General features: G+C 32.3%; 1 protein-coding gene across 11 annotated transcripts in view; it reads left to right on the forward strand.

The window, feature by feature from the left end:
- CCDC91 (coiled-coil domain containing 91) overlaps positions 1-22,178 on the forward strand; it is a 398,587-nt gene that overhangs the window by 256,063 nt on the left and 120,346 nt on the right. For all 11 annotated transcript variants that reach the window (XM_025403285.1, XM_025403279.1, XM_025403278.1 and 8 more), the window contains 2 exons: positions 19,883-19,975; positions 20,072-20,140. In XM_025403285.1, coding sequence (XP_025259070.1) covers positions 19,883-19,975; positions 20,072-20,140 — 162 coding nt within the window. The remainder of the gene's footprint in view (positions 1-19,882; positions 19,976-20,071; positions 20,141-22,178) is intronic.

The raw sequence follows: 22,178 nt of genomic DNA on the forward strand, positions 1-22,178 counted from the left end.
CTTCCAAGCCATGTGGAACTGTGAATCAGTTAAACCTCCTTGCTTTGTAAATTACTCAGTCTCAGGTATTTCTTTGTAGCAGTGTGAAAACAAAGTAATACAGACATTGTGGTTGCTGCCAAGTTTTGGCAATTATAGATAAAATGTATATAAACATCCATGTGCATGTTTTTTATGGACATGAGTTTTCAACTTATATGGGTAAATACCACAGAACTGTGATTTCTGGATTGCATGTTGAAACCACATTTAGTTTTGTAAGAAACTGTTAAACTTTCTTCCAAAGTGTCTGTACCATTTTGGTTATGCACCAGCAATAAATGAGAATTGCTCTTGTTCCACATTCTCACCAGCCTTTGGTGATTTCAAATGCTGGATTTTGGCCATTCTGATAGATGTATAATAGTATCTCATTTTAATTCACGTTTCCCTGATATGTGAAACATCTTTTCATATGCTTACTTGCCATCTCTGTATCTTCTTTGGTGAGCTGCTAAAGTCTTTTACCCATTTTTTTTTTCAACTCAGGCCTCTTTTTGTTGTTGAGTTTTAAGAGTTTTCTGCATGCTTTGGAAAATAGTCCTTTATCTGATACATCAATCTTACGTATTTTATCCCAGTCTGTGGCTTGTCTTTTCATTCTCCTGACACTATCTTTCACAGTGCAGATGTTTTTCATTTTAATGAAGTTCAGCTTATCCAATATTTTTGTGTGTGTGAATTGTGCTTTTGGTGTTGTATTTAAAAGTCATTGCTGTACTTAAGATCACCTAGATTGCTTTCATATGTTATCTTCTAGAAATTTTATAATTTTGTGTTTTATGTTTAGGTCTTATTTTGAATTAATTTTCATGAAGGTTGTATGGTCTGTGTCTAGATATAGTTTTTTGCATGTGGATGTTCAGATGTTCTAGCACCATTTTTTTAAAAAGACTATCTTTTCTCCATTTTATTCCTTTGCCACTTTTCAAATATCAGTTGACTATATGCAGTTCTATTTTCTCTCTGTTCTGTTCCATTTATCTATTTGTTGATTCATGTGACAATATCATAGTTTTGATTACTATAGCTTTATGCTAAGTACTGAAGCCAGGTAATGTCAGTCCTCCAACTTTGTTCTTCTCTTTTAATATTGTATTGGCTATTCTGAGTGTTTGTCTCTCCCTGTAATCTTTAGAATCAGTTTGTTGTTATCCACAAAATATCTTGGTAGAATGTTAATTGAAATTTCATTGAAACTCTAGACCAAGGTGAGAAGAACTGACATCTTGACAGTATTGACTCTTCTGATTCATGATCATGGAATATGTCTCAATTTAGTAATGATTTCATTCATCAGAGCTTTGTAGATTTTCTCATATAAATCTTATGCATATTTTGTTAGATTGGCAATTACTATTTCCTTTTTTGGAGGCTAGTGTAAATAGTCATGTTTTTAATTTCAAATTCCACTTGCTTTTTGCTAGTGTAAAGGAAAGAGATTGACTTTTTATATAAACCTTGCACTCTGTCAGCTGACCATAATTCCGTATTAATTCCAGGAGTTTTTTCATTGATTCTTTGGGATGTTTTATATAGGCAGTCATGTCTTTTGTGAACAAAAGATGGTTTTACTTCTTTCTTCCCAAGATGTAACATCCTTTGTTATTGATCTTAACAGGAAAGCATCAAGTCATAATTAAGTATGTTAGCTGTAGACTTTTTGTAGATGTTCTTTATCAAATTGAGGACATTTATCTTATTATATAGTTTGAGAGTTTTTAAAAAAAAATAATGAATATCGATTTTGTCAGATGATCATATGATTTTTTTTCATCTTTAGCTGTCCATGTGATTGATTACATTAGTTGATTTTCGAATGTTGAGCTATCCTTGAATACCTAGGAAAAAACCCAGTTGATTGTGATATATTATTTTCTTTATACATTGTTGGATTTCATTGCTAATCCAATTAATTTGCTAATTTTTGAAGAATTTTTGTGTTTATGTTCATACTGCTCTGCAGTTTTCTTATTATGCCTTGGTTTTTTTTTTTTTTTTTTTGGTGGGGGGCAGGTGATGCTGGTCTCTTAGAATAAGTTTGAAAGTATTCCCTCTGCTTCTGTCTTCTGGATAAAATTATATTGAATTAGTATAATTTTTCCTTAAATATTTGATAGAATTCACCAAACCCATCTGAAGTTGGTGCTTTATGTTTTGGAAGGTTGTTAATTTTTTAATTAATTTCTTTAATAAGTGTAGGCCTGTCCATATTGTCTATTTCTTCTTTGTGAATTTTGGCAGATTTGTGTATTTTAAAGAATTGGTCCATTTTGTTTCGGTTAAGAAACTTGTAGACATAGTATTATTACTTGTAGTTCATAGTATTATTTCATTTTCCTTTTAATTTCCCAGGGATATGCAATGATATCCTGTCTTTTATTTCCAACATTAGCAATTTGTGCCCTCTCTCTTTTCCTTGGTTAGCCTGGCTAGAGACTTACTGATTTTTATTGATCAAATAATAACCAGCTTTTGGTTTTGTTGATTTTTTTTCTCTATTTTCTGTGTTCAATTTCGTTAATTTCTGCTCTTATTTGTATTTATTTTCTTTTGCTTACTTTAATTTGCTCCTCTTTTTTTCCTAAAATGAAAGCTACGATTATTGATTTAGTATTTTTCCAATGCTAGAAATATATTCGGAGCACTGCTTTTAGTACCTCCCACAAATTTTGATAAATTGTGGTTTTTTTCTTTTAGTTCAGAGTGTTTTTAAATTTCTCTTGAGACATACATACACACACACACACACACACACACACACATATATATATCCCATAAGTTATTTAGAAGTGTGTTGTTATCCAGGTATTTTGGGATTTTTCAGCTATCCTACATCTATAACTATCCTAATTTCTACTTGAATTCTGTTATGGTGGGAGAGTGAATATTCTATGATTTCTATTCTTTTAAATTTTTGAAGATTTGTTTTATGGCCTAGAATGTGGTCTATGCTAGTGAATGTTCCATGTGAGTGTGAGAAGAATGTTTATTTTGCTGTTGTTGGATGAAGTCTACAGATACCCAGTATATGCAGTTGATGACAGTTTTGTTGAGTTCAGCTGAGGTCCTTATGATTTTTTGCCATCTGGATCTGTTCATTTCTGATAGAGGTGTATTGAAGTTTCCAACTATAATAGTGGACTCATCTTTTCTCCTTGCAATTCTGTCAACTTTTTCTCCCATATTGATACTTTGGTTGTAGGTGAGTTTGCATCCAAATTGTTATGTCTTTTTGGGGAAATTGACCCCTTTGTCATTATGTAATGTTCCTTTTTATTCCTGATAATTTATTTTGCTCTGAGGTTTGCTGTGTCTGAAATATAACTAGTATGTCTTTCTTTTAGTGTTAGCATAGTATATCTTTCTCCAACCCTTAATTTTAATCAACACATCTTTACATTAAATTTTTTATTTTGGACAACATATAGTTCAGCCTTTTTTGCTCCACTCCGACAATCTCTTTTAATTGTTGTATTTAGACCATTGCTGTTTAAAGTGATTATTGATCTATTTAGAGTAGTGTCTACCATAGCTATTCTTGTTTTCTGTTTGTTACCCTTTTTTTCCTAATTTTGTCTTCCACACTTTTCTGCCTTTTGTGGTGGTTTTATCTGACCATTTTATATGATTCCATTTTTTCTTTTTCATCAAACTTATCAAATCTTTCTCTTTTTTAATTTCTTTTTATGGTTGCTTTAAAGTTTGTACTGTACAATTACAACTAATCCAATTTAACTTTCAGAGGATACTATGCCACTTCACAGATAGTGTTAATACCTTATAATAACATAATAATTCAAATTCTTCCATTCTGTCCCTTGTATCTTTGTTGTCATTCATTTTACTTATACTCAGCAGATATTAATATATGCATAAGTGTACATATCAAATATATTGTTGCTATTATTTTAAACAAATTACTAGATCAATTAAGAATAAGAAAAATAAGACTTTTAAAATTTTACCTGCACTTTATACTTCTCCAGTGCCGTTTCATGTGGATCTGTCTAACTTACATCATTTTCCTTGTCTCTGAAGAACTCTTTTAACATGTCTTGTTGAACAGATTTTCTAGCAACAGATTATCTCATTTTATCTGATAAAGTCTGTATTTATCCTTCACTTTTAGGGATAATTTTGCAAGGTACACAATTTCAGATTTTTTTATGTATTATTATTATATCATACTATGTATCTCAGCATAGAAATCTAACATGTTCTGTAGAAAAACATGACAATGCATACTTTTAGGAATTCACGTATACTCTCCTCTAATCTTATGGTTTAAAGTGTCCATCATCTTATTAAAGATTTTGTATGAAAATTGTGCAGCTGCTATTAATCTTCTTTGATCCATGAAATTCTCTTTTCCTTGTAGGTCACTCCTAATACTTGCAATGCCATTTTCTACAAAGTTGTTCTATACTTCTTGTTTTAGATTGTTGTTAAAACAATATTTAATTTAAAAAGAATAAAATTCCATCCATGATTTCTCAGTAAAGTGTCCCTTTTTTATGGGCCTTTTCAATATTTATTCACATGTACATTATTTTACATAGTTACAGTGACGATAATGGTTTCAATAATTTTATATCTTTTCTTCAAATAACATTTTATAAACATATATCTAGCTTGAGGCATAGTTTTCATTTAATTATACCATACTCCTTGTTGTACATTTAAAATGTTTTGGGTTTTGCACTTTCTAAGGAATGTTGCCGTATACATCTTCATGCATATTGTTTTTATTCCTTTGTATTACATGAAGTGCCCTGCTTTTACAAATAATCCATTGTCAAAGATATAAGGCTGATTAATAAACTTTCATGATATAAGAGTTTTTATTTCCATGAGAGCTAAAAATTTTGACATTGATAATTCTACCTTACCTTTACAGCTAGATTCTTCAATTATGTTATTTCAATATTATGTTCTGGTCTTTGAATAGAACTCATGTAGACTGTCCTGTGTCCAATATATATCTAGCTAAGGCTGACAATTCATTTGTTTTAAAACGTTTAATGTTTTTCGTTTTATCACAGTTGCATTCAGCTTATGAACTCTGTGCCTCTTATCACTTGTTTCAAGACTTTTCATTTTCCTTTTTTTATAACAAAATAATTTGGGTGAAACTCAGTGTTCTGTCATAGAAACACAATACAAGTGATAAGAGCTATGCACATGAAACTGATTTCATGTCTGGTAGATTCTCACTCTGCAATAAAGTATTCCTTTGTCAACTGATTTTTTTAAAAGTCTGATTCTAACTATATTAGGCACATTACTGTGTAATTTATGAAAGTGGAGTTTATAAAATAGACATGCATGAAAAATTGAAGACTAAGTATGTAGTATTTTCTGATGATAAATTTTTAGGAATAGGAATTGTAGAGCATAAGGATGTTTATGACACTTAAGCATCAAATTATTTCCTGAAAAGTACTGTGTTACATTATGCTACACTTTGCAAGTGTGCATTAATCTGTTTCTTTCTTTTCTCTGCTGCTATGGTATGGATGTTCATGTCTCTTCCAAAATTCCTACTGAAACTTCAGCTCCTGTGTAATGTCCATGTCGCCAGTAGTAAGAGGTGGGCCCTTTGAGAGTTGATTAGGTCATGAGGGCTCCACTATATAAATGGGACTAGTACCTTACAAAAGGGCTTAAGGGGCAAGTTTGGCTCTTCCACCATTCCACCATGTGAGAACATGGCCTTTGTCTGCTCAGGAGGACATAGCATTCAAGGACCATCTTTGAAGCAGAGAACAGGTCCTCACCAGATGCTGAACCTTAGACTTTCTAGCTTCCAAAACTAAGACAAATTTTTATTATGTATAAATCACCCACTCTGTGGTATTTTGTTACAGCAGCACACATGGACTAAGATACTTGCTAAAATAATTATCTTATATACATGCATTATTTATTTCAAATGCCCATTTGTAGCCAACTGTTAGGTTGAAATAAGTTTATAGATGCTCCCTTACTTAATGATGGTTTGACTTAGTATTTTTCAACTTTCTGATGTGAGAAAGCTGTATGCATTCAGTAGAAACCATAATCCCATCATGAGTTGAGAGACTTACAACTTAAAATAGTTTCAACTTAGGATGCATTTTCAATTTATGATATTTTTGACATAGAATGGATTTATAATGGCATAACCCCATCTTAAGTTGAGGAGCATCTGTACTGTGTTCATAGGCACTCATAGGGAATAATAGAATTGGGAAACATTTTCAAAAGCTATTTCACTTGAAAATGGTTGAAACAGAAATAATCCTCTGCTTAAATTTAGGATTGTCACAATCTTTGGCATTTAATAAAACATACACTATCCCAATATAGAGACATCATTATGAAAATATAAACCAGGCCTGCCTTTTTAATGCTGATACATCTCCCAATTTTTGTGTCATTCCTAATTACTTCCTTAAGTCAAAGTCCTACTTAAATAGGAAGAACAATTTATTTGCTAATTTGTTTCTCATACCTATTAGTAATATGGCTATTTGGTTGAAGTAAATCTGCTATTATATTGTAGTTTTATGTTTTATTCATAGAAAGAAGCTTATTGCTATTATTTTGGGCTTGTAGTAACTTCTGTAAGTAGATTTAATCTCACAGTTTATCTGTGCTAGGTTTTCTTTCCAAATAACATTTAATCTGTTGGCCCATAAATGGGTGAAATATTCGTGAATCATTTTAAGAAGTTTCTTAAATTTATTTAGTGTCTTTTAAGTCGTATTAAGTGGAGGCATATTTATGAATATGTGTGTTTAAGATAATCTTACCAGATCACTTGGTCTTATTCAGTGTTTAAGTTTATGGAAGGTAAAATAAGATGCTCATGAGTTTCTGTTACAGAAGGTATACTAACCCCCACGCACACAGACAATACACAAAATAATGTGAAATTTGTGAATGTATGATCAGTGGAATTTTATACCTGAACATGAGCCACCATCATTGCTCAGTCTAAAATTTAATGTACAAAAAACTGCCACGTGTGATTGTGATTAAATCTGTTTACAATATCTTTTGTGACTCACATTCCAGGAAAGAAGTGGTTTTTTGTTTTTGTTATTGTTTTTTTTTATTTTTTATTTTTTACAAGAATCAAGTAAAAACCACAGAACCTCTATATTTGTATTTGAGTCTGAATCGAACATTTTCACTTCGAAGAATTTTTTCTGAAGTGGGGGAAAACAACTATTTTTGAATGCCTTTATTTTAGGTTAACTTTTTCAACCTTTAACACCCTTACATTAAGTATCTAATATATTAGTGGAACTCCATGGTTTGCATTTATTTCTTCAATTTGCTAAAAAAAAAAAAAAAGTCTACTAAAATTTCAATTTTTAAAAAGCGATTAATGGAATATCTTAGATAAGCAAAGTGTAATAAACTCTTAACTATTTTTAGATGAGGTCTACTGGTATAGATTTCAGTTAATTTTCCTAATGCCTTTTTAAATTCTGGAAAGCCATCTCGTTGCAACCAGATGCAACCAGGGTAAGTAACCTATGTTACTGTGAAAACAAAGCAATATTAACTTTTCCTTAACTAGTGACTTTGATTATAAGTAGGCATAGTAGTGAAGCTGTTTGGCCTGTTTTCTTTCTCCTATATTGCCTTACTAGGTATGATGATAAGTAGTTATTGCCTAATTACAGAGCCCTGCTGTGAAATGAACACAGCCTGCATGTGTCCTATGCCTTTAACCCAGTTTGTATACAAACCAATTAGTATACCAGTCTAAAGCTAGAGTTAATGATTGCACAACTCTTAATTTTAGATTGATCATTGTCCTATATGTAAAAGCTCTTAGAAGAAAATACAGTAGAAGATCTTCTTGACCTGGATATAGGCAATAATTTTGTAGAAAACACAAAGCAATAGCCAAAAAAGAAAAATAGATAAATTAGGGTTTATCTGATTGAAAACTTTAAAACTTCTGCTACTTGAAAGACATCGTTGAGAAAGTGAAAAGGCAAGCCACAAACTTGGAAAAACATTCATGAAACATGTATCTGACAAAGAGTTTATATCCAGAGTATATAAATCAGTAATAAAAAAAGAGAACTAAAAAAATACGAACAACAGGCTTACAAGAAAAAACTTAGAGGCCGGGCACAGTAGCTCACGCCTGTAATCCTAGCACTTTGGGAGGCCTAGGTGGGCGGATTGCCTGAGCTCAGGAGTTCGAGACCAGCCTGGGCAACACGGTGAAACCCCATCTCTACTAAAATACAAAAATTAGCTGAGCATGGTGGTGTGCGCCTGTAATCCCAGCTACTCAGGAGGCTGAGACAGGAGAATCATTTGAACCCAGGATGTTGAGGTTGCAGTGAGCCAAGATTGTGCCACTGCACTCCAGCCTGGGCAACAGAGTGAGACTCCGTCTCAAAAAAATAGAAAAGAAAAAGAAAAAACTTAGAAAATATAAGAATAGCCAATAAGCACATGATAAAATATTTAACATTTTTAATCATTATGGAAATTCAGTTTAAAACCATAATGAGAGAGAGACTTTTGTACATCCAGTAAAATGGCTAAAATTTAACAGACTGAAATCACCAAATGGTGAGTATGTAAACCAATAGGAACTCTCATACATTACTGGTAGTACAACCATTTGGAAAAAGATTTGACAGGTTTTAATAAAATTAATCATACACATTCCTACTAAGTATTTATGCAAATGAAATAAAAATGTTATATCAAAGAATGTCTGTGATTCCTTTATTCACAGTAGCCAATAACTGGAAGCAGTTCTAAATGTCTATCATCAGGAGAATGGGTAAACAAATTATGGTATATTTATACAGAGGAATGCTGCTTAGTAATAAAAAAGAATCAACTACAGATACATACAACTAACTTGTATGGATGAGTATTACAGATTTTTTGGCAGAGCAATGAAACCTGTGTGTTTGTATGCGTATATGTATATATCTCATATATATACATATATGCGTGTATGCATATGATATATGGTCAGAGGAGAATATCAGAACTGTTGTTGCTTTGGGGTAAAGGGAAGTTTTGGGGGCAATGAAAGTGTTCTGTATCATGATGAAGATGTGTATCACACAGCTAAGTGCATAACTAAGATTGTTCAAAATTATATAGCTAAGATTTGTGTATTTTCATTTATGTAAAATTTACCTAAAGAAAAATAATTTTAAAATCATCATTATCAAGTAGGTAGTGGGTGGCATTACAGATGATAAAAGATTGGCAGAATATTGATAATTGTTGAAAGTGTGTGATAGGTGTAGAGAGTTCCATTATTCTATTTTGTTTACTATCTATATGTTTAAAGCATTCTGGAATAAATGTTTTTTATAAATGTTTTTTATAAATAAAAGTGTGAAAAGACCAACCACAAACCAAAGAGGAATTACTACTGCCTGTTTATTCAGAGAACACATGGAATCCAAGAGGATGTGTTGTCATTCTCTAGGTGATAGACTGAGGAGTATTAAGAATGAAGTGTTGAGAAAAGGCTATTTCAGGCATTCATGAAAATTCATTACATATTTTACTTAGAACCACATTGTTATGTGTATGAAATGATTAGGAGTTTAGACTCTATGATAGACCAGAGTTTTTGAGTCCTTGTTTGCCAAGGATTCTTTGAAGATTTGAACTCAGTGTCATTATACATAGCTCTGAAAAAATAATACAAGGGCAATTTTCTGAAAAGGCCAATTTGCTGCTGTGAATGGCACATACTGTGTAATAAGGCTGTTTTAGATTTTTAGAGTGATCTGAAAAAGATTTGTGAAGTTTGAAAGTTTCACATACCAAGAACAAAAATATACTTTCAACTTCCTGGCTTATCTTTCTTGTTCACTCAGAGGGCATGGATCTAGAATACCAAATCAAAAAGGGAGTGAGTATGAGCTGGGATGCTAAACTCTTGAGTGAGTATTCTGTATTCACAGTAGATAGCAATGAGAAGGTATATATGTTCATTTTAGATCAGAAACAAAAGACTGATTTTGAAATAATTGACAATATTTTACAAGGGAACAGGGTTTTAAAGTATTTTATGATCAAATGTCAAAGTGTGTTTGTTTGTTTGTTTTCATGAATGAAGGGAATAAGTGCCTAACTTGTCTCAGATTTTGGTATCAATTCTATAACTGTTTCCCATAAGGAGAAAGGCCTGTATAAAATAGTATTGAATATATGCAGGAGGCTTTTATAAGGTAACCTTGTTTATGTGTCCATATATGGATTGTATGTTACGACGGCTCACAGCTTAAAAGGTTTCTAGTATCCTGTATCTGTTGAAGTTGGAAGGAGAAGAAAATACGATGTTCTCTAATTTTTTTAAGTAGAAATCTGATGGTTTTAATTTTTTTCTTCCAAGTTCTAGTTTAATGAATTATCTGTTATGATCTAGATCTCTAATTCTTCTCCCTTAATGGTTAATTAGGATAATCCAGAAAAGGAGTCCTAGATTAAAAAATAAATTAAAAAAAAGAGTTAGGCAACATTTCTTAGTCTAGGTTATATTCCATTTTCTCGTCAGAGCTATAATTTGCTGCCCTTGACCTCTCTTCTAAGCTTTAAACTAATACTTCAACAGACTTCTGAACAGCATACTGAAAGTTAATATTCCATTGGCATCTTTAATTCAACATTTCCAAAACCAAGCAATTTGCTCTATTGTTCTCAAGCCTATTTCTCTTCCTTTTGTCTAGTTATGACATCACCATTTGTCCAGGTACCCAAGCTGCAGATCTTACTCATCTTTACTCATTCTTCTCTCTTCTCTGCCTGATTAATTGCTATATCTTAGTGACTCTATGTTGTGAAATTTCTATTCTTCCTTTCTAGTCCCACTTCCCATATTGTTTTTTTCTGGTTGATGAGTTTTCTTTGCCCCTTGAAATTTTATTCTTTTTATTTCACACACCACTCTGCATCAGGTAGTATCATTATCATACAAGGAATTAAAAAATGTTCTATTTCTTAATTTTCAAACATCCAGACAATTTGACTTCATCCTACCTTTGTTAGTTTAAGCTCCTCCCACAGCCTTCACATATTCATGCTTGTGTTCCTGGAGTACCCTCTATTTCTCCTAGAATAGGAACTAACATGTTCCTTCTGCCTAGAAAACCCTCTTTTCCTTTTTTTCTGTTAGATCCCACTTTTACCTTGGAGCCCTTCTCACATTTAACTCTACAAATTGTTTCTGATATGCCTTGTCAGAAATTAAATAATTATTTCCTATACCTTTACTTAGGTCTTTTTTCCTTTTTAATGTGATCTTATGTTTCATGTTACTTTTTGTTTCATTAGATTATGACAAGATCTTTAGGACCATGTATGCAATCTGTTATACATATACACATTTGGTAAGTTGAGTTTGATTCCCCAAATGGATTCTCAGTGAATGTGTGCAGTTATTCAAAAGGTGAACACTGGCTTATCTTGCTACTTTATTGAACCCTAAATACACAAAATTATGCCTTAGGTTTGCCTTAATATGTGGTTATTTGTAGAGTTTGGATTTACACTTGGATGGTGCATGGACACATCCCTTTGTTATCTTCTCACTTTGTGATACAAATTATGATCTGGTTGATCTAAAAAGAGGACATTGATAGTTCATGTTGTAGAAGTGGCTAATAGTCCATTTGCTCTATCCTCTTTTTATTCACTAGCTGAATGTGGAGGGCTTTATGTTAATAGGACAAGATGGGGCCACAGAATGAAAGGAGACTGGGCTTTCAAGTCACCGGTGATGAGACCATCTATGAACATTGGACTATTAGAAACATTAAAATTAAACTGATTGTATTAAACTCTGAGACTAAGGGGTTATAATAATAGCTAATATTGCCCTAATCATCACTGCATATATTATTTTTATTAATGGCTGCCCTCATGAAAACAGTACATGGTTAAACATCTTGAGGAAAGCATGCATGGTTTTAAGGGAATTGAAACCAGATCACATGAAGAATCACTAATGCAATTGTCAGTGTCTGATCTGGAGGAGTACTTTTGGGAGAAGTGAGGAAAAGCAGGATTTTTTTTTTTTAGTTTTTAAAAGGAAGTTAGACTGTCTTTTGTGACTCAAGCAGACAGAGTTGAGTTTGTATGAAAACAAGTTTTTAGCTCATTATAACATAACTTTCTAGCACAGTGGAACAAACTCATAGGAAATGGTATTTTCTGTATATATATGGGGATGTTTACTCTGGGAGACCACTTGTTTACATTGTTTTTGTTAACAAACTCTTACATTTGTAAAGAGTTATAACACTTTTTAAAAAATACTTTCACACAGATTATTTCAGATGGTCTTCACGTTAGTCCTGTGAGGTGGCATTTTTCTCATTTTGTAGAAAAACTGAAGCGATGTTACATGACATGACCACTTCATCTGAAGGAGCTAATCGTTCCTCTTCTCTTACTTTTTAAATTTCATCAACCTTTTATTCCCTTCACAGCTCATAATAACTTCTGAAATTACATTATTCCTTGTTTGTGGTGGTTTTCACGTTTTAGAATGTGGGTATCTGAGAATAGATACTTTCCACCTGTCATTTTTACTTGTTACCCCAGTCTTAAGACTACCTGGTACAATGCAGGCAGTTGGTACATACTTATTAATAAGTATATGAATGATTTGTCCTTCATTCTGCTAACAAATGTCAGACCTAAAACCAGAACCATGGTCTTCAAATTCTGTGTCCCTTATACTTTCTGTTGGTAGTAGAACTAGATAATGTAAATTTCCTTTCCATCATAATATTCTATCATTCTGACATTTGCTCAGATTATCTAGTTTGTCCTTCTCCACTTGTTTATTTTTGTACAGGTCTGTTGGTGCATTCCCTCCTATTATTCATTGATTGGATTATTCATTCAATAAGCATTTGCTAATTACTTACCTGGCCTCATGCTAGGAGTTAGGAACATACAAACAAGAAGAAAACAGGAGTCCGAGTCTCAAGGATACACTCCTGTTAACCTCAAACATCTGAAAAAAGCAGTGAGCAACAGTGAAAACAGCTGATTACTATGGAACTTTATCAGACAGAAAGGAAAAGAACATACTTATTGTAAAAATAATAGTTAAAACAAAAATAAAAACTGACCACATAGCAGTAATGCCAAGGGATATAGAGAACAAGAGACAAAAACAGGCTGAGAAAAAGCAAATAAAAGAGGCTGTGTAGAGCAAAGTGTTTGTAAATTGTTATTTATTCATTCATTCATTCATTCATGCATGCATGAATGCCTGTGTTTGCTTTATTCCATAAATACACTGACAGCCTCTAGAGGGTAAACTTCTGTAAGGTCTAATGGAAGCAGCAAATGGATGGCAGGCAACAGAATGTTTGATAGTACTTAATGCCAATAGAAAGAAAAACTACTATGACGATGAAAAAAAAGAAAAATGAGACTAGCAGTAGAGCCATTGGCATTGAGACTTAGACACGTGTGTGTGACACTATTAGCATGTACTCTTGACAGTGTTTCTCAAGATAACTGAGATAAAGGAGCATTTTTAAAAACTCTGTCAGGGGTTTATACTTGTACAAAACAGAATAAAAATTACTAGAAAAACAAAATGGAAAATAAATAAAGTACAACCCTGATGTTTTATTATTAGGTCCAGTAGATGTAAAAATTAATAAATGTTTATAAAACTTGCTAAACACAAACTATAAATTTCTATACCATGGTAACAATAGTTTGCAGAACCTGTTTACTGGTTTTTGACCATATGATTTCTATATCCCTAAGCCCTTCAGTCTAGGGGAATGGTGATAGCATCATTGGTCATAGGCCTCTAGGAATAGCATAGCCCTATTTCTCTAGGGTTATTTAACAAACTGAATGATAGCACGGTAAATTCATTTAATGTGCCCCGATGGAATTGTTGTGCTAAAGAATTTATTCATTGTAGAAGTCTGCCCATCAGCAACAAATTAAATTATATCTTATGAAACCTATTGAGGTGGAGAAGAATGGCATTCATTTACAAAAATTTTCTATCACAATCTTTAAATGCTGAAATTTGTCTTGGGGCATAGATAACGATAATTTAGAAATTTATTTTCCTCTGAACAATTCATATTTCAATTGTGATGGGTAAGATTATATGAATGTAATATTTGTGAAAAATAATCACAAAATAAAACTTGGGCAGCCAACTAGCCAAGAGAGATGGCATTTGGAGAATAGTACCAATATAAGTCCTGTGGAGATACTTCCTCTGCCATTTTAAGATGGAATACTATGCAGCCATTAAAAAGACAAGGTCATGTGTTTGTGGGAACATGGATGGAGCTGGAGGCTATTACCTTTAGCAAACTAATGCAGGAATAGAATACCAAATACCACATGTTCTCACAAGTGAGAGCTAAATATAAGAACTCATGAATACAAAGAAGGGAACAACAGACACTGGGGTCTACTTTGAGGGTGGAGGGTAGGAGGAGGGAGAGGAGCAATAAAGATAACTCTCGGGTACTGGGCTTCGTACTTCGGTGATGAAATAATCTGTACAACAAACCCACGTGACACAAGTTCAACTATGTAACAAACCTTCACGTGTACTCCTGAACTAAAATAAAAGTTTTTCTTAAAGATTTTTTTTCCCAAAAAAGCAGTTCCTTCTGCTCAATCATGGGAGGATACAAAGATTAGGAATTTATTAAAAACAATAGAAACATTTCAGCAGACAGTATCCTGCCCCACCACCTTTTCTTTTTCTTTCTCACTTCTATATTAGCTAACCTATACCTTTTCTCCTTCTGATGTTTTGACCTAGTGTCATCGTAAAGAAATTTAAAATGTTAGTCTTAGTTATATATCAGTTTGTTTAAATCTGTTTTCAAAGGAATGCTGTCTAACACATTTATTATTGGCATGTACAGTTTTAGAAACTAATATCAAATGAGTGATAATTTAGTTGCCATTTGACTATTTAATGGTGGGTATTAGAATTATTTGGGATGGTTGGATAACTTGCCAAGGGTTCAGAGCTGGATTTGGTGAATTAAAACACTAATCTGTCCTACCTCTTAGTCCCCTTCCCCCACAAAAAACCCCAGATCACTAAAATGACACATAAAGGGACTGAAACAAATCCAACAAGCAAAAACTAACTAGGACAAATAAATATGAAAGGAGATAACAGGTGTACAATTGTCAACTGATTTAGCAGAGAAAAGCAAGTTGTAATCTTAGTTTATTGAGGTGAAACCCACGAAGAAGCTGGTTTGTCTGCAAAACCCTCGAAAGCCATGGGAAATACAAACACTAGGTGCCGTGTAGCTCTGAAAACCAGAGGAATGGTTGAAAGTCCATATGACTTAGCAGTTGTGTTCCCAAGTCCTCTTGTGCACTGTCTCAGTCAGCTCAGGCTGCCGTTAAAAAGCACCCACCATAGATTGGCTTAAACAACAGGAATTTATATTTACAGTTCTGGAGGCTAGAAAGTTCAAGATCAAGGTTTCTGCTGAGTAGGCCTCTTCTTTTGGCTTATAGGTAGCCACAGTCTTGCTGTGTGCGCACACAGAGAGAATGTGCGAGTGCTCTTTTCCCCATCCTCAGGACTTTGTCTAACCCCAGTTACCTCCTAAAGACCCTGTCTCCAACTGCTATCACATTGCGGGTTAGGGCTTCGGCATATAAATTTGTGGGGGAGGGAGGGAGGTAAAAAAATATTTAATCCTTAACACACACCATACTTAAGTAGGGGACTTATTGTATACCCTAGCAGAACAAAAGAGAAATCAAAGCAGATAATCTCTGAACTCATAAAGAGCAAGAGAAGGCATGGGACTTAAAAACAAGGAGATTAAACCAAAGACCATTACTGAGCAGTGAGGTCTCCACTATGCTTCTTAACACATTGATCCTAGAATGCTGAAAGTTTGGCTCATAGTACCACTTAGGAGACTGGAGAATTTTTTTCTAAGCAAAAAGACTGGTTCAAGAGAAAATGTTCATAGAACTGACATTTGGGAATCTCCACAACCATGAAAAATTAGTTCAATACCTTTTGTGGCTATTGTGAAGCTTACTCACATACACAGAATTTCCTTTCAACATTTTTGTGTTTGAGGTTTTAATATGAATGAACATAAAATTGTTACCAAACAAAAACATCTCAAATGAAAAAGTTACTGACTCAAAGGAACAAATAAAAAGAAACTTCAAGGAAACAGAGACAGTTCAGAAGTAGGGAAGTAAAACTATATTTATATAGTTTTTTGTAGTTTTAATATAAATACAGTTTTATGAAGGTGAGAGGTCCTCCTACTTCAAGTGATCCTCCCACCTCAGCCTCCCAAGTAGCTGGGACTATAGGCTCATGCCACTATACCCAACTAATTGTTGTATTTTTTGTAGAGACCAGGGTTTTGTCCTGTTGCCCAGGCTGGTCTCTAACTCCTGGACTCAAGTGATCTGTCCATCTTAGCCTCTCAAAGTGTTGGATTTACATGTGTGAGCCACCTTGTATGGCCTCAAAAAAACTATAATTATGATTTGTAAGAGAGAGGAAAGAACCAAATAACTGCAACAAAAATGCCCACTTCAGAAAGGGAGAATGATGAAATAAATAGCAGTGATTGGTCAGTAGTAAATACAAAGTATTTCTGGACAAAAAGAGCAAGGATTCCTTTCTCCAAGGGTGGAACAATTTCGTTGATTAGTTGCTCTAGCAGTCCATGATTCTTTTCTGTAGGTGTGTCTCCTTTGTTAGAAAAGGTGTAATTTGGTATTTTTTCTAGAGTACAGTTTGAGAGTATGCATTAAAATATAAAACTTGCTCAATCTTCAGCCTGTTAATATGGTTTCTAGGAGTTTCTCATAAGGCTATAATTGTAAAGTTTCACAAAGATGCATGCACAAAAATAAACATTTTTTAAAGTGAAAAATTGGAAACAACATAAAAGTCTATAAAAAGGAGAATGGCAAAATATATATTAAATTTAACAAAACAAAACGAATAATGCTATACCATAGAGTTCCAAAAGGTTACAGAATAATATTTATATAGAAATTCATTATATAAAATATTTAATAAACAGCTCTCCAGAAGGATGTTTGCCTAAATGCTATCAGTGATTTTCTTTGGGTAATGGGACACTGGGAAATTTTCACTTCTTTATATTTTTTATAATGAGCATATATCAGTTTTACAAAAATCAAAATACATTTTATTGAAGCATGTGGGTTTTGAGTAGCCTCTTGTGAATTATTTGTTTGCTTTACAAATTATCTGTGTTTAATTTTAAGATCTAAATTTTGGCTGGGCATGGTGGCTCATGCCTGTAATCCCAGCACTTTGGTGGGAAGCTGAGGTGGAAAGATCACGTGAATCCAGGAGTTCAATTCCAGCCTGGTCAACATAGAGGAGGGAGGGAGGGAAAGAAGAAGAGAGGGAAAGAAAAAGAAAAAAGAAAAGAAAGAAAGGAGAAATTTTCCCCTTGCCATTAAGTATCTTTCTGAATCATCTGTCTCAATACCAATTGCAATTTGTTCAGGAAATCATCTTATTGTAATAATAATAGTAGTCTGAAATGACCAAATTGGAAGCATAGATTAGTCTTATTCTATTACAGCAAAATCAAAATGAGGTCTTACTTGACATACTGATTACATTATGTAGCTTTTACTATTACCTATTTACTATAGGTAATATGTAGGTAATATTACCTATGTAGCTTTTACTATTACCTATTTACTATAGGTAATAACGAGGTATAATGTACTGGGCTGCTTTTAGTATTAGATAATTACTACTACTGATAATGATTATATAGGGTATGATTATTGTTGAAATAATTAAAGACCTAGTAACTTACCTAGGCTCTCTAAGTCTTAGCTGACTCATCTGAAAATGAGAAGAATGTGGACGAATACAGCAGTTTGTTGTGAGAGTTTAATGTAGTACTACTACATGTAAAGCATTTTCAACAGTGCCTGGAACCTCAAAAGTGCTGTTATTATCTGTAAGTTTGAGAAAAGCCAGTAACCCAGTTGTATTTTCTTAAGTGAATCTGTGATTTTACTTAGGTTATATTTCATGTAGGATGTTTCTTTCAAACTAATTTCAGGTTTATTCTTAAACTTAAGTTCAAAAATTGTCTTCTATTGTAGGATACTGTCAGAATTAAGAAATGACATTCAGGAATGAATTTTATAAACATTACATTGTCATTTTAACTAATGTACCCTCTTCAAATTTAGTTTTTATTGGACCAGTTAGGGAATTTAGCCCACTTATAACAAATCACTTAGTGATTTATATTAGTTTCACTTTGCTAACATTACCAGTTCTTTTTAAGCAATATTTGTGTTCTAAGTTATTAATAACTCCAAAAATTTTATTATATATTTTAATTCTAAACATTTTTGTTTTATTTGTGTTATGTTTACCTCTTCCCAAGTCTAAATTGAATATTTTCAGTGTCATATAATTTTTTATCATTTTTAAGTCTGGTTATTTGCCTGGTATATATCTTTGCATATTTTCTCATATATATATTTCAAATAGGATTAGGTATTGTTTCTGATCCTATGAAATTCTGTGTGCATCTAGATTTACGTAGAATACAAAATTAAAGTCTGTTGTTAATACTTATACATTAATTATGTGGTAAGTCTACTCATTTGTTAATTAGCTGCCTTACATAATTTCATATAGTACTCATAATTTCTGAGTCATGTAATGATTTATATCACAGTTTGGATTTCTTTTTAAGGAAAAAACATATCTTTCATGTGATTTTACTTATTCTCTTGAAAAACAGATGAAAAGTAGCATAATTAAAAACAAGAATAACAGACTATCTTAAGTAGACATGGACTGCTTGGTCACTTACTCTCAATATAGACTCTCTTCCTAAAAATGTTTTAAATAAGAACAACTATAAAAGATATAAATCTATTTTAAAATATTGAGTGTCAAATGAGTTCATATTTAAAGGAGGCTTGGATATAAATAGCATTCCAAATCTGAGAAAATATCTTACTTGCCTTTAATAACTTAATGAAAAATACATGAGTAGCAATACATATTTTTTAGTTTTGTTTCCACATCAGTGCACTGTTCTGGAACAGTATTTGGCTCATGGCTATTGGAGATACTGAGGCTGCAAAAGTTGAATATTCTCAGAAAGCTCTATTCAAACATCAAGTGCTTGGTCCATGATAACTAGTTGATAGTTATGTGAGCTTTTTCTGTAGCACATCAAAATAAAAATAGATACATTAACTTTATACACATTTATATTACCTGTTACATAATATTTCTTGGACTCATTTCATAGATTTAGTTTTTGAATCTGTGGTAAAATCTTGAGGTGACAACAATTAATAAATCTTTCAATTTTTTTAACAATGCCTTACTAGGAACGCAAGTAATCTATGATGATAGTTGTTCATCAAGCAGATATTTTACATTTCTCAGTTATCATCTAATAGCTTCATTGCTTCTGTTGTGGCAACCTAATAATAATCATTTTAGTGAGTAATTTTTCTAAACTTAATTTTGGAAAAGACATCATTTTCTGATTAATTTTTCAATTTTGACTAGTTGTTCTTAAGTTAGATTTCTTGTCATATACTCTGTTGAACTTGGGGCTAGGAAATGTATCTTGGCTGATTATAGAAAGGTGATTTTAGTGATTTTTTTCTCCTAAGCCTTCATTTTAGAGAACTTCTCATTTTTTCCTTTTGTAACTACTTCGATATTTCTGGACAAATGAATTCTACCAGCTACTCTCCTTGTTGATAGATCATCTGCTTCAGAGCCGTAATATCATTTGCTTATCATTCCTTGTAGCATCAGAGGCTCCTTGAAATGCTAGATACAGAGAAGGAACTGTTAAAAGAAAAAATAAAGGAAGCTTTGATTCAGCATTCTCAAGAACAGAAGGTAATACTTTCACTGTGCTCAGAGTGTAGAAAGAATGTGTTCTGTTACCTCAAATAATACATTTAATGTTTTTACAACTGTCTTATCATTTGACAGGAAATATTGGAGAAATGTTTGGAGGAAGAAAGGCAAAGAAATAAAGAGGCATTAGTATCTGCTGCAAAGGTATTTCCATCTGTAATAGTGGGTTGCTTGTAAGTGGAAATAAAAAAACTGAATATATTAATAGTATGCTGAATCTTTTATATAATGTTTCATTCCATAAAAATCAACATTTTTTTTTATTTACTTTTAAACTTAAGATATGACTACTTATATTCTTATTAAATTCATATCACACAATATAATGGTAGCATTGAAATGCTTTACCATATAGGTTATTAGTTACTTGTTATAAAGAACATATATGTTGGGATACTAATATCCACCTGCGATTTGTTGGATCTAATTAGAGGCTGTGTGTGCATCTGTGTATCAAGGTAAGTAATTTTTAAAGCCAAGTTTAAAATAACTCATCTAAATCATGTATTCATAGATATAAAATATACACACACCAACAAATACACTTTTAACACTTACTTTTGAGTTTTAGATTTAAAATTAAATTTACCAAACAAATATTGAATGTCTCATATCTATGTATCACTATGCCAGGGTTAAATTTAAGGGTGACTATGATTTTGTCTTTTTCTTAATTAATTTATAATCAGATAAGAAAAATATTATTTATATACCAAGAGGGCAAGGAGGAATGCATTAAATTATTATGAGTATGTACATCATATGTCTATGTCTTCGAAGTTTTTAAACAATAAATTACTTTTGAATTCAGCCTGAAAGGATGGCTAGCATTCTGAACAGAGTTTGAATTTTATTCCATAGGGTAAGGGAGACATACTGACATTTTAAAAACATGTTTGTGATGTAATGGTAATTGACATTAACTTTTAGGAAATTAGAGGCAACAAAAGCTAGAGGCAGGGAAAGAATTCATAGAATGCATCAAAAGTCTGGCTACGAGATAGTGAGTGGTAGAAACAGACCAGTAGTAGTAGTTTGGAAAGGAAAGAAATAGGCAAATTCTGGAAATATGGAGAAGATGGAGTCAACATATATGTTTGATGTGAATAATATAGAAGGTGGCCAAGTTGTATACTGCTAGAGTATAGATTTAAGAACAAAATGGAAAGTAGCACTCTTTCTTTGGAATAGAGTTTGAGGTGATTTAAAGCAAAAAGTCGAATTTTAGAAAATTTGTATCTGTTTTCCAATATATATGTTCCTGATGAGATTTATGGTAACATTAACAAATGTGATTTTAAAATTTTGGTACAAAGAAGTGTGTCAGCATCTGAAGAAGACATGTAACTCAATAAATCAATATTTTTCCCATAAAAATGTTAAAAATTATGTATCGATAAATGATTCATTCAGAGTACAAGAAAGGACCGTAATATAATAACATGAAAATTTCATTTGACATAATTTTATTTTCATTATGCCAACTAACCTTTAAGAACTAGTCCTTGTCAAGTTCTGATGTGAAATCATCAAGAATATCTACAATTATCTAAACTGGCTACTAAATACTCAATTTTTCCTACTACCTATCTGTGTGAGACTGGGTTTTCTTTATATACTTCAACTAAAAAACACCATTACAGATTTCACACAGAAGGGAGAAATAGGAATTAATTTAGCTGTCTTGTATTAAGTCAGATATTAAAGAGGTTTAAAGACACATACAGTGGAATTTTCCTTTTTTAATTTTGGAAAGCAGTTATTTTTCATAAAATATACTAATATCAATGCAGTTAATGATATTAATTTTAAATGAATTAATTTTATTTTTTCTTGAATTTCTAATATGGTATGTATTAATATATATGATCAACATAAACAAAATCTCTTTGATATCCTCAATAATTTTAAGATTGTAAAGGGATCCTTAGACTATATAGTTTGAAATCTGCCACTTCACCCTAAGACCTGATTTCTTTGAAGATTAGAAATGCCATGGAAATTAAGTAGGAATATTTGTATAAAAAAGAATAATAGATTTTATTTTATAGCAGTTATTTACTATGCATAAAAACAGCAATATGAGAACTAAACACTATAGGATCAAAGTTTTTTTATCTTTTAGGTTAACCAAGTCTGTCTTACTCAAGAAATCATTATGCAGTCAATCTTTCAAATTTGT

This window comes from Theropithecus gelada, chromosome 11, assembly GCF_003255815.1.
Source record: "Theropithecus gelada isolate Dixy chromosome 11, Tgel_1.0, whole genome shotgun sequence".
NCBI classification, from domain to species: domain Eukaryota; kingdom Metazoa; phylum Chordata; class Mammalia; order Primates; family Cercopithecidae; genus Theropithecus; species Theropithecus gelada.